The 14,102-nt window shown below is 35.8% G+C and overlaps 1 protein-coding gene across 1 annotated transcript in view; it reads right to left on the reverse strand.

Annotated features, from left to right (window-relative positions):
• LOC134528847 (uncharacterized) overlaps positions 1-14,102 on the reverse strand; it is a 217,637-nt gene that overhangs the window by 58,817 nt on the left and 144,718 nt on the right. The window contains exon 21 of the mRNA XM_063362514.1: positions 11,231-11,322. Within this exon, the coding sequence (XP_063218584.1) occupies positions 11,231-11,322 (92 nt within the window). The remainder of the gene's footprint in view (positions 1-11,230; positions 11,323-14,102) is intronic.

Here is a 14,102-nt window from a genome sequence, read left to right on the forward strand (position 1 = left end):
TTCCGCCATATTGGATTTTGACTTAATTTCAGCCACCTTCGATCAGACATCACATCCTCTTTTTTTGAATCGGATGTCATGTCCGCCATCTATTTTCGTTTACTAGAGGCCGCCATCTTGGTAGACATCACTGCTGGAACTTCCAGCCTGGAAACCACCTTTTTACATAAAGCCATCTATGTTTCTGCTGTTTTTCTCTTAGACAGTGCAAGCATCTCTCTGTCTCATGCATGTAAGATCCATGTCCAATTACCTACCAATTCTGTTATGGCCATTATCGACATATTATATTTAATTTTTATACAAAATACATTTGAGGTGAGTTTATTCCAACCATGACAGCACGTTCATTTGGGTTGGAAAACATACACCTTTAACCACATGACCACCAAGAAATTCACCAGACCTATAATTAAATAAAGTATATAAAAATTAACACACACATTCGGATTTTTTTTTTAATTTGAAGGAATAATAGCATCACTTGTGAGAGTACAAAGCCACCTTCTTTATTTTCAATACTTGCCACTAGATGTGCCAGAACTATCTAGTGCACACATCATCTGCCAGAGAATGAAGCCGCCATTTTGTTTTCAATATTCGATACAAGAAGCGCAAGTGTCACATTTTACACACATCTGCTAGAGGGTTCTGCCACCATATAGGTTGAATTTTTACTCGCTAGAGTGCAACAGTATTTACTACCATTCCACTGACATATTGTCGGCCATCTAGACCGGTATCTTTAAAATATGTTATAAATAAATTACAAATTTAGAAAAAAAAATCCAAATATCAAAATATCACCTCATTAAATATTGATTGACCCATCGATTTTATTTTATTTAGTTTGTTTCGACACTTCATCGATGCAACAAATATAATTTCAAGAAAAAATATTTTTTTTGTTAAAATTTACCATAAAAGTAACAGGTTACAGGAAGAAAACACTGGAAGATTTTTACAAAAGGCCGCCGTGTCCTTTCTTACAACGGTTCGCCAAATATAGCCAAATGACATTAGGGTCAAAAGTTGTTGTTACAAAATGCTGTTGAAAACCAGATGGAACAAAATGTATCGTATCCAATTGTTTCCTGCGACCGATCGTATCATACGGATGGGATAGCATCATACCGTATTTTGCGATCGTATCCTACTAATGGGATTGTATCCTACTTAGTTGAATGTTCATTCAAGTGTACTTATTTTATTTAAATATGCGTATACATTTCTGCAGTATATGCTGCATTCTCAAGCAAGCCAGGCGGCCCATCTGTGAAACATCTGAATATGTAGAAAGATCAAAATACGTCTAGTCTCATTTTACACAGACTGAAGTCCTTTTGATAAAAAGTGCATCATTTTAATGCATGTTTATCCTTTATTGAATGTGTGTCTAATGTGAGTCTATTTGTGTACAGTGTGTTTCATTTTATTGTGTGTCCAACATGTGTCCTTTTTGACTAATATGTCAAATATTTGTCCTTTTTGACCAATGTGTATCCAGTGTGTGTCCTTTTTTCAGAAATGTGTGTCCTTTTTGATAAAATGTGTGTCCTTTTTATTGAATGTGTGTCCATTGTGTGTATATTTCTGTTAAATTTTTGTCCATTGTGTGTCGCCTATTTAGAATACTGTATGTGTTCATTGTGTGTGAACGTTTTATTGAATGTGTATCAGTTGTGTGTATTTTATGTCAAATTTTTGCCCAGTTTGTAAACTTTTTGTCAAATGTGTGTCCAGTGTGTGACCAGTGTCATTCATTTTTGTGGAATGTGTCCTGTGTGTGCCCTTTTTGTCTGATGTATCCAAAAAAAATTTTCCTTTTTAGGAATGTGTGATTAAATGTGTGATCTTTTTGTAGATTTTGTGTCCATTGTGTGTTCTTTTAGTTGATTGTGCGCCTTCAAGTCTCTACTTAGGGCTGACGTCTTAATAGTTAAACACCTATTGATCCTATTGTAAGCTTACCACATTTTTCAAGTTTTCTTGGTCTTATAGAATGCATAATATTGCTTTGTTAGTTGGGCTAATATCTTGTCATATAAACCATAAATACGGGAGGTCTGACAGTTCTAAGACTTTTGGTTTCTCTGCTTGAAATAAAACATATTTATTTGAAAATATAACATGTTTCGTGGAAGAAAGACTCTTGTTTCCAAGTCGTCTGACCTACACGCCTGACATTGTACATGACATGTTTGAAAGCTAATAATCCAAGTAACGAAAAATTAGACTTCTTGGTTCGGAGATGCTTAGCCCACAGGTATGACATTGTACATTACCTGTTCAAAGTGTCCGCCGAGTATCCAACGTAAGGCCGCTTGGCTTCTAACTGTATGTGCTTGACCACCAAATGGACATGCTTGGCCAACGTAATAGTTGTGCCTGGCCAACCTGCTTTATATTTATATATCTGGCCAACATATCTAACGTTCTTAGACTAACAACTGGATGTGTCTGAACACCGACTAGTGTGCCTGGCCAACAAATGGAGACGTCTGGCCAACTACTGGATGTGCGTGCCTGGCAAACTGACTGACGTGTATTTGCCACCAACTTTACATGAATGGCCTGTAATGCATTACCGTGTTAGTTTGGTTTGGCGCGGCACGTACGTCGATTTCCCCTCCCCCTCCATCACCCTTTGTACTGCCTTCCCCTTAGACGCCTCATCCTTCTCCTTCTTGCTTGCTTTCCCCTCTTCTGGCCTGTGCGCAGACGCACTTGCACTTGGGCGTTACTATATCAGGTCCCCCGACCCCTGCCTCCGTCTATTTAACTTTTAATTTAAATTTTTCGTTTGGTAACTCCCCCAGATCATGTAGCTTCTGTCTTTATTTTAATTCAATACAGGTATATGTGCGGTGTGAGCGAGTGACGAGACATGTTATGCAGTTAAAGTGTTTCTTGGATATCATCTTACTTTTTCTAAATTATAGTTTTAAGCGGTCACTATTCAATCTTTTTTTGGATTTAATTTTTTAAATTTATATATACACATACATATTTGTATTTTTTATTGGAACCATGTCTCGATGTGTCGCGTCACGTCTGCCAGATCTATTAGTTTTCTTGTTTTTAATACTTTACCGAGCTTACAGTCAGGGTTGTCAGCTGCTTATTTTCGCATTCATTTGTATGGGCTAATTAACGTAAAACATGTACCTACTCGCGGTCTGAACGATTCGCTTATTGCATATTGCCCTAGTTGTGTAGGCCAGTTTATGCCTATTAGACCTTATGCTCTTGGTGAGATTGTGTCTCGTTTGAAATAGGCCTCTGGGCTCAATTACTGTTCGCAGAGTATTTCGTTCGTACAATATGTTTGAAATATATGATCTGTTATTTGTGTAAGGAGAAATTCGTAAACCATATTTATATGAAATTCTGGTAAATTCGTCGCGGCCTAATGTACTTGTTTAGGCTAGAGTTCCTAGATTTCGCTGCGAGTCTTTTAAGTAGGCACTATGTATTCATTATCGTTAATGGTCGCACGTCATGTATATTTATGACGTTTCTATTTGTAAGGAATATGTACTCTTTTGAAACTACGTTTATAATCTTTTGTAAAATCTTTGTGATTTGATATGCAATTTCACGAGTGAGTGATTAACGTATTTGTTTGTGTTACCTTAGAGGCCCATTTTCTGTGATAATAATTAATATTTGGTTGTACGCTTGTTGGTAATGCCCCGCTTAAGGGGTTGAGAAACACAAAATTTTTGTGGTCGTTACGACGCTATAATGGGATACTACTATTGGTACCTGATTTCGCAATTTTTTTTCCATTTGTATTCCTTCTTGTGATTTAAGAACATTTATACATATATATTTATTGTAATAAACTAATTTGGTCTTAAGTATGTATCGGAATCCTAGACTCACTATGTTGTTGCTCACAATAATTAGGATTCATTTTAACATATTGAAATATCAGAACACATCACTAGGCTCTGCTCTCAGTAGGAGAACAGAGGGTTATTACTTTATTCCTAATTTCTGCGCTAGCTCTCCACCTACAGCGCATTTTGGAGGTTGTTGGGTTAGTTCTAGTTTCTAATTAAATCCGGCACCCTTTTGGCTTACAATAAGACGTGCTTGGCCACAGACTGGATGTGCTTGGCCACCGAATTGACATGCGTGGCCAAAAATGGGCTATGCGTGGCCACTGACTGGACGTGCCTGGTTAATCGACTGTCATGTGGGAATGCCTTCAAACCACGTGCCAAGGCATTTAAAGTAGGTACTCGCTTCGCCTTCGTAGTAGACGGTTTAGTCCGAGAAACACTAATAACTGGTTTGTGTTTGTATTTGTACAAATTATATAATAAATTGTTTGTTTGATTAAAATATTATGTTTAGGGACACCTGTATTTCGCGAACACATTTCGTGTCTAGGTACATCGCAAAACACCGTAGTTTTTTTTCTTGTAGTTATTGGCTGTGGTCGGCGAGAGGTGTTTTCCCGCACTTGACGGGGCCAATGGGAATGTGGATACCGTACTGCTGCACGCACAAAATTCGCCATTACTCTAAGAAAAAGCTACAGTATTTTGTGACATACCTTGGCACGAAATGTATTCGCGAAATACAGGTGTCCCTAATTATGTTTCATTTCTTGAACCTGTCTCTTTAATGCAAATTTAAAATTAAAAAAAATTTTAACCTATAATTAACATTAATGTACGAAGGAAGATTTCAAACAAGGATATTAATCGAATTAATCAATCAGTACATTAATATGTGATTTTTTTAATGAATTTTTTAATGTGTTCCTAATTTCAAAGATTTTCAACATGGCGGCCAATATGCCAGCAACGTATTTTTGAAATTTGGTAGTTTATGGCAATTTAAGTCGATTTTAGGAATATTCAGCATTTTAAATTAAATTTGATATTTTAGGCTAAAATGACCCTTTTTACATTGTCCAGGGATTGACTAAGGATGGGAATAGATTTAATGAATTATAGGTGATTGTTTTGATGAATTTCAAAATGTTCCCTAATTTATAGGTTAATAATTACAGATTTTTAACATGGTGGCCACGATGGACGACAAGATTGCGTATGTTAAGAAAACAGATGGTATGGTGAATGCTACTACTACACTCTTACGAGTAAAAAGTAAACTAACATGGTGGCAGCACCCTCTAGCAGACGATATGTGCTTTACATGATACTAATGCTTTTAGTGGAAAGAAGTGAAAACAAGATAGCGGCACTGCTCTCTACCACAGGATTTGTACACTACATGTTACTAGAGCTCCTAGGAGAAAGTATTGAAAATAAATATGGCTGCAAGGCCCTCTCGCAGGTGATGCTATAATTCCTTCATACTAAAATAATTGCAAGATGGAATATGTGTTTGTTATTTTTATATATAGATATTATTTAACTATTGGTCTGATAAATGTCTAAATGGCAATGTGGTCAGAGGTATAGGTTTGCTAACCCGGCGGTATTAGCTGACATGGTTCAAATCACCTCGCTTCCAATGTATCTTGTATAAATAATTATGTCGATAAGGGTCATAACAACTGACGTCAACAGGGACTTCACCCCAGGATCCTGTTCAACTCTGCCCCTTTCCGGACACTTATCCACCATCTCCGGCATCGTCGCGCGGGAGCGTATGTGGCCGTGTGTTTGAACCGCGCGCCACGGACTACCGCAAGATGGCGCAGTTGTAGCAGTGCCTCGTTCACATAATTTTAAACAATAAAGAGAGATCGGAACAATTCTCGGCTTCATTACGTGATAGGCTGAAATTCAAACATGTGTATAATTCTGCTGGTTCTGCCATTGGCTCGCGGTTTAACTGGAGCTCTCTGGGCCAATGAGAGACTATCGACCAAAGAAGGGTCGAATCACAAGCTACCCAGTGGAGACGACTCACAATTTAGTATCCAATGAACTCGCGTGTTTACTTGAGAAGTGCAGAGGATAATGGATGCTATCCTAGAGGTCATTGAATCAGCGAAATTTTCTGGTCTCTAACAATAAATAATAATGTAAACACGTTATATTTGTCGCAAGAGTTTTGTGTTTTAGCTGACCAACGAAAAGTGTCATGTTTAATTGTTTTAAGTAATTAAAGTAACCTGAACAGAGATGGGGCCGATTAATCCCGTAGCGTAATCTAACGTGGCCGATGCGGGTACTACCTTAAAATGTTAACTATTTTATTTCTGTTTTTCTATGTGTAGCCTATCGAGGACGTAAAATGGCATGTCTCCACTGTAAAAAAAATTGTTGTCTGTAAAGTCGGATTACGGACGATAGTTTAACGTGACAACGTCATAACAAAACATTGATGAAATGATTGCATACTTTTATGAATAAAATTGAATCATTTTTATTGAATTATCACTACTTTGTATGGATACAAAGAAGGAATGAAATGAAATCTACAATTTAATTGATAAATTTACTTTTATTTGCACTCATTAATTCAAATATGTTTATTACTTTAACGAAGAGATTATTTTAACTATAACTTTTATACATGTTTGCTATTTAACTTCTTCCAATCTGTGTTATTCTGTTAAGGATAGGACGATGATAGGAGAAGTAGGAAACGAATGGGAGTGTTTCAAGTTTGATGTGCCTCGAAAAAGTCAAATCGATGGTTGTTCCAATCGAGTGGAAGAGAGTAGATGCGGCGCAAGCGTACAATGAGCGTAACGGGACAATGTGCGTAACGGGACACTTTTTGTGCGCGCAGACGGCGTTTATCGATTTATTAGACGTTGTCACGTCAAAATGCTTTGCCTGTTCTTCCATTTATAACCGTTGGCACCAATTCAAACACGACTAAGGAATTCCTAGCTCGGCGCGAAGATGCCATGTTACTCCTGAGAGCACCCCCTGTCGGCCCAGGCTGTCGGCACCACCGGCCGAGGTAGTACGAGCCAGCAAACCCGGGGATTTCATCCATTGCCATCGTCGAGTATCGTCCAGTCTTTCAATAGTTTAATAGTCTGAATCGCTTTCGCCTTCATCCTCGGAGCTTGCCTCGGTCAGTCACCCCACTTGCAGGTTCTTTCGAACTAACTACGTGGATCACTCGTGCGGCCACGGGATTGGGTATGTGCGAGAGCGTGAATAATTTGGCCAGTTAATAAAAACGTGTAAGAGAAACTGTGTTGATTACTGACCACGTGTCGACGACCTACCGGTAACAGGCGTGTGGGTCGCCTCAAGAGTTTACATCTTCTTCCACCTGTGTGTGCCCGACGCTGAGAGCGGGCCAGATCTTAGTAAATTTAAATAGGGTCCAAATCTTTCTCCCAAAAGGATGACGTCACTACCTCATATTAGTCTCCGCCGGGTCCGTGTGCCCCTTCAAACCGTGCAAACCCCTGGGCCTACAACATTTTCATTCCCACCGTGGGCCTCTTGCACAAAACTTGATCCTCCAAACGTGGGTCTAATAAACGGCGATTGGCCGAGGCCAGGACTAAAACACAACATCGGTAGGTAAAGGAGCATCAACCTTATTCGCATGAGACAGAACGATGCTACCGCTCTCTATAGGAATAAAGCAGAAACAAAGATAGCAGTATCCAAGATGGTGGCCTCCAGCAGAACAAAAAAAAACTAGATGTCGTCGTGATGTCATCCAAGATGGTGGCTCCCGCAGACGAAAAAATAAAAAGATGGCAGACATTATGTCAGAATCCAAAACGTTGCTGTGATGTCGTAATTTAAGATGGCGGATGAGACATCAGAATTCAATATTGCGGAAGATTCTACCGCAACGAATACTGCAATGCTCAGGGAGTGAAGTACAACGACGGCATGATGTCATTATGGCGGAAAATAATATGTCTACTGACATTAAAGGACAAGACCAAGGTCAAAGGTTAAATTCAAAGGTCATGCTCAAGGTCAAATATAATCCAATATGGCCACCGTGACATCACAATTCAAAATGGTGGATGTAATGCCATAAATCAAAATATCGCGGGCCTTATGTCAAGGTCGTGATATCAGCATAATGATAAAGTGCAAATGTGACATAACTCGGATGGCCGCTCTAAGATCGGAGGACGGTCATAGCGCCCATCGTACAATACGGACCATGAACCCTGCTCTCGGACCTACCAAAGCACACTACTGATGTGGTTTATAAAAATAAACTAAATAGAATCAAAAATTCGGAACATTGTTTAGTTGAATTTTTATTGATACCTATTATGCCTTCAGTTACCTATACACGAATTTGCTGACTATGAATTAAAAATTCAACTGCCCATGCGAGGTAAAAATTAGTTTTGATATTTATGGTTCGTACCCCCGTATAACCTTGGGGCAGTGTTCGTACATCTATGTGCATTACTAAAAGACATTTGATATTATGTTAATGATTTTTACAAAATATATGACAAACACATAACTACCTCCCACATCGCAAAGTGGAGCAAATGACCGACTTTTTTTTGGACGAAACCTACTTACATTCTAGTATAATTCAATTTATTAATCCTTTTACCATACCCCTGTCACTTAATGAGCAAACAAAAAACATAATTATTAAACTATAGAATTAAATTTTTAATTCAGTGATATTCATAAGTGTTGCACACAGTGGTAATACATAATGAAAAATATAAGCGGAACTCTAACTAGAAAATCCAAAAAAACTATGTTAAGAACAAATACATTAAAAATACAACTAACACAATTAATACATCACAGTTAGTAATTTCGTAACTCATTTAAACTTTTAATAGCACGACAACCAAAATTGTTTTGAAATGTTACATACTTTTATTTTGAAGTGTTCACTTTACAACAGACGCTTTTACACAGTAACAGAATGCAATGACAACGCTATGTATTAGAATGCAGCTTATCATAATTTACCATTTATAATGAGAGCTTTTGGTGAAGTAGCTTTCATGACACGCACAGTTTTTTTCCAGCTATTAGTTGCAAGCAGTTATAAATAATTTTTCGTTTCTGTTTTTTCCTAACGCGCGAAATATTCCCGGAACGTAATGCCTGATATATTTATTCTTACCGCTCATGCCAAGTTTATTTTCGACACGATCACACGCATGTAAGTGACGAAGGCTCCAAATATTACTTTCTATGTGAAGTGAATGTGACCGACATGTCTGCATTGAAGGCAGCCTGCGCTAAATGACTCGCACTCACAACTGGCTGCCCTGCTCTTGCTAAAACTTGTCCGGACAGGTCCAGCCCCGCCTGTGGGCCGCCAGGCGGCTCACACGCGCGTCGGCACTCATGCGCGCTTTCCGCTCAGCTGGCAAGAGTGGCACGTCGTGTTTGTGCGTGGTATAAAGATAGGTTTTCTGAACATGTGCGTACTAAAAACAAATTTAGGTCTTGTGGAGCAAATTTGTAAGTCTAAGAATGTACGAATGTGTAAACCGAACTTGACATTAAACAGAAAAGAAAATTGATAACCAAATTAATATCTACGTAAATTAATATCTACGTAAATTTATAGCTTTTAACGGAATCACCAACATCCGAAAAGACGGTTTGTAATTGTATCATTTATTCCATGTAGGTTTTTGGCCGCTAACAAGAATGGGATTATTATTATTTTTTGACGTTATAAAGCGAAAAATATGGAAGCCGCATAATCACTACACTTGGAAGGCTTCTCACAGGTAAACAGATGTAGCAATGCTCCTTTTAGTGTGGTTTTGGTTGCTATGGACATTACATAGCACAAAATAAACAATTTCAAGTAAATGTTTTATTTTAATTTTTAGGTTTTGTCAAAGAAATCAGTCATTTGCACCAGATTGAAAGTTGGACATCACGTATCATTAATACTGTTTATATAAAGGTGTTAAAAACTACTACAAATGATTGCACTTTCGCTGAAAAAACATGTAAATTACTTACTTTTGAATTGGCATGAAGCTGTATCCATCACAGATGTTTAAAACATTGCACTAAATGAAAATTACATTGACATATCATATATTTAGATAAATTTAAGAAATATGTAGGTTTGTTTTATATTATGCCAATTGTTTACATATATTTTTTTTTAATAGCTTACTATTGATTTCGTTTGGAAAACCATTCTACAAATAAGTACATTAAGTTTGAAGGGTTATGTGTATGCAAACATCCGTAGGCTAAATTTCTCAGTAATATTTAACCTCTTATTAGTTTAATTTTTCATGGCAAAAATGTAAAATCAGTTTTATACGTTGCATGTTTGTATAAATAATCGCATGTCTGTGTCATTATAGATAATAGTGCATCCAATGGGCATTATGACACAAACATGTGCTATTTAAGTGAGTCATACTGTGTGTTAAGGTGTACATTGCAACCAAGGAATAGTTATATTTATGCTTCATAAATAACGACTCACTTTGAATCTTGCTCGTAGCATGCTGTTGCCATTATAATGAATAAATTTTATTTGTTGTTATTTAATTATAATAAGTAGATACCAGCCAAACTCGTGTAATATTATGATAACCATTTAAACTCTACATACTTAGTCCTTAAAGTGTACTGACTCATTGTTAGTGTACACCTGACTCAGTTTATTTTCAAGCCGGATCGTATGTTGTGCGCAGATTTATATTTTAGATTGTTGTCATTAGTAAATCAAACTGCCTATAATCAAATGAAAATGCCCTTCAAATTGGCAGTTGTAGCCGTCGTAGCCTCTCATCTTACAAAAAAAAAATATTAAAAGCAGTTGTTTTACAAGTGTGTAGCATTTACTTACAAAAATATACTCTAGGATGTGTGTATATTCCAAAGCCCATTTGAAACATTGCGAGTTACATTTCAGACAGTCTTTCTAAAACTATAAATTAATATATATATTTTAATATATGAACATAGACGCTAATGTTTTGCATTTTAATTTGGTGTGTAGTTTCACAAAGATGTTATTAATTTTACACTCTCTCACCATGCTGTGATTGAAATGAGAATGGCGAAACGTTGAGTTTAAAATCACGTCAACATCTGCGTCTTTCGAGATAACGAGTGCTGATGGGATGAGAATGAAGCATTGTCTGGTTGTAAAAAAAAGTGGGGAACATACTTATTCCGGATAAACGCTTTGCTTCATTGCTGTGTCCAAACATTTTTTCACTGATAGTGATTTCGAGATTGTCCTCGTTAGTAACTGAAAGGTATCGCTTTGGCTTATCAAAAATCGCACTTGATTAATGAAGAAACTGGAACGAAAAGAATTGACGGTTGAATGAACTCACCTGGTTCGAAGTACTGGGTAAATTAATCTCATCTGGAAGTAAATAAGGGTTCTCTTCCGTGGTCGACGTACAGTCACTCAAGTATGGAACCTCTGTTGGCAATAACATTCAGTAAGCAACTAAAAAGTCTATGCTACTCGCCAAAAGAAAACAATGCAATACCGCACTCTAAGTATACAGAAACAAAACGAACAGAGACTCTCAAAGTGATTCCTTTGAAAAGTATTATAGAATGATTGTTTATAAAAGTTCTTAATTTATATTTATATTTATATTTTATACAATTTTATAACAGTATTTAAATAACATATTAATGATTATGTGCAATTTATAGATTTTTATGGAGATTTGCCATGTTTAACGGACACATTTCAGCGAATCGTATTTTCTATTACATAGACTAATTTCAACTGTCTGAAAATAGACGAAAACATAGTTTCTCTTAATTAACAAAATAAGCTCGCAAACCATATTTGCATATAATCTATTAACTATATTTAAATTGATTTTCTATAAAATGTGTTTTGAATATAGTCTACAGTCTACAGTAAGTTTTATACACTTATGATTTTAAAAATGTATGTTAAGAGAATTAACTATTTTAGGGCTAAAAAATGGTATTTTATTGTTGTATGAGATTTATTAAAGACTGGGTTAAATTCTGAATGAGCCAAAAGTATATTTGTTATTTACGTTTTATTAAAATTGTAATTATGATTAATTTTTATATACATAAATTACCTATTTACTCTCGTAGAAATCTAACCGAGGACCTAGATGGATTAAGTAACTAAACTGTCCAAGTAAACAATTATTTTATATATTTTGGAATTTTTTGGAATTTTTTGGTGAAATTTTTAAGTGTCATAACTTCTGGTTTGGCTTTTGAGAAAAATACCCTCTCTAAGGAAAATTGCCCCTCTCTGAAGAAAATTGCCCTTCTTCGAGAAAATTTTGTCTGTCTAGATTTTTGAGGAAAAAATGAGATATGTTCTCTAACAACAGAAATTTTTCCCTTGAAATAAGGAATTTTGTTTTGTGAATTTTGAGGATTTGTTAGTCAATTTTTCAGAATTATTGTCAAAATTTGACACCAAAACGGCCGCAATAAAGTTATAGTCCAACCTGGCTGTCGGCACCACGTTATCCCACCCAGGACCCAGGGATCGTAGCTTCATTCATATACTACTTATATGATTCGCTGAAATATAATTAAATAATAATTTCATCAATATCAACATTTTTATTTGACTTACACTTTGACATAATATTTCCTCTCATTAAATTGTATTAACTATTCGATTTGAATGTGAACCTTAATGTAAAATTCAAAAACGTTTTAAATCTAGAAAAAAAATTAAGTTGAATCTTAAAGTAGAACTTGGAATTAAAAATAAATCGACAGTGAATTGGGAAGAGTTTTACATTATTTAACTGTACAACAACTCCTAACGTTTGAAGAATAAAAACAATTTTCTTATTGTTTGTGTTTATATTTTCACTTGTTTCTGTACAAATGAATACTATAAAATTAAACAGAATCCCTAGATGAGGAAACTTTTTTCATTGTATTGTGGAATGAACTGAACAGAGTTAGCCTTAACCCAGCCGTTACAAAAATGTCATATATGTATTTATCATTACTGACTTTGTCATTACAACATTTCTGATTCCTTAATTATTTTCTATAAGAGAGTACAGTTTAATAAGCGCTCGCACAGGGTTCAGGTTAGTGACCAGCTACAATATAGATTACGGGAAACTTTACCCTTCAAAATGTCCCTTTTACTTGAAAATTAAACTTGTTTTGATGTTTAACAATGTCTTGTTTTAAAGAAATAATTTTCATTCGGAGAGATTATTTAAAAAAAAATTTAATTTATTTATGTGAATTCGTGGTTTTTCAGGGAAGAAACGTATTTAGATAAACTTGAGAAGCAAAAGTTAGCTAAATATAAATTTTTCATCCATATCGTTAGAGTAGTTTCCAAGATACAAGAGATTTAGGTATTTATTCATTTATAACAAAATATTTCGTATGAATCGAATACTATTAAATGAGAAATTCTAATATATATACACACAATATCTCGAAAACGGCTCTAACAATTTAGATGAAAATATTTAGTACCAAAAAAAAACGCAATTTTACAAAAACAAATATTCCAAAAGTTTCCACTAGACCGAACCGGACTTGTATAAATATATGTAGGCAGGCTAACAGTTTCTTGTATCTCTACTGATTGATAGAGACCCGTGAATTTCGCGGATTCAATGACCTCCAGGATAGACTCCAATATCCTCTATACACTCGGGCAAATGCCAACTGTTCATTGGCTGTTGACTTGTGAGTCGTCTCGACTGGGTGGCCTGTGATTCGACATTTCTATGAGTGAGGGTCTCTAATTGGCCCTCAGTCCTACAGATTAACAGAGAACCAATGACAGAAGCAGCACTAAGGTATAATAATTTGAAATTTAGCATAACACGAAATGAATCCGCGAAATTCACGGGTCTCTACTGATTGACTATCGCTGCGCTATCTCTACAATTCCATACTACCTAATAATTGTAAAATTGTAGTACTACAATTTAGCATATTTTATGCCTATAAACTATAACATAAAGTATTAAATAATAGTTGTTCTATTATAAAGTTGTGTTTGACACATCAATACATTTGGTATGAACACTTTTAAAATAGTTCTCAACTCTAGTTGTAGTTTTACAATAGATTAAAAACCACAGACGGCACACTCATCCAATGACAAAATATTTTTATTGTTATTCCCTACATTTAAATTTCTACAATCCAAGTAATAAAGTACCATTAATTAATAACATAGGGCCTACTTGTTAGTACATCCACTAA

Source organism: Bacillus rossius, chromosome 2 (assembly GCF_032445375.1).
Source record: "Bacillus rossius redtenbacheri isolate Brsri chromosome 2, Brsri_v3, whole genome shotgun sequence".
Classification (NCBI taxonomy): Eukaryota; Metazoa; Arthropoda; class Insecta; order Phasmatodea; family Bacillidae; genus Bacillus; species Bacillus rossius.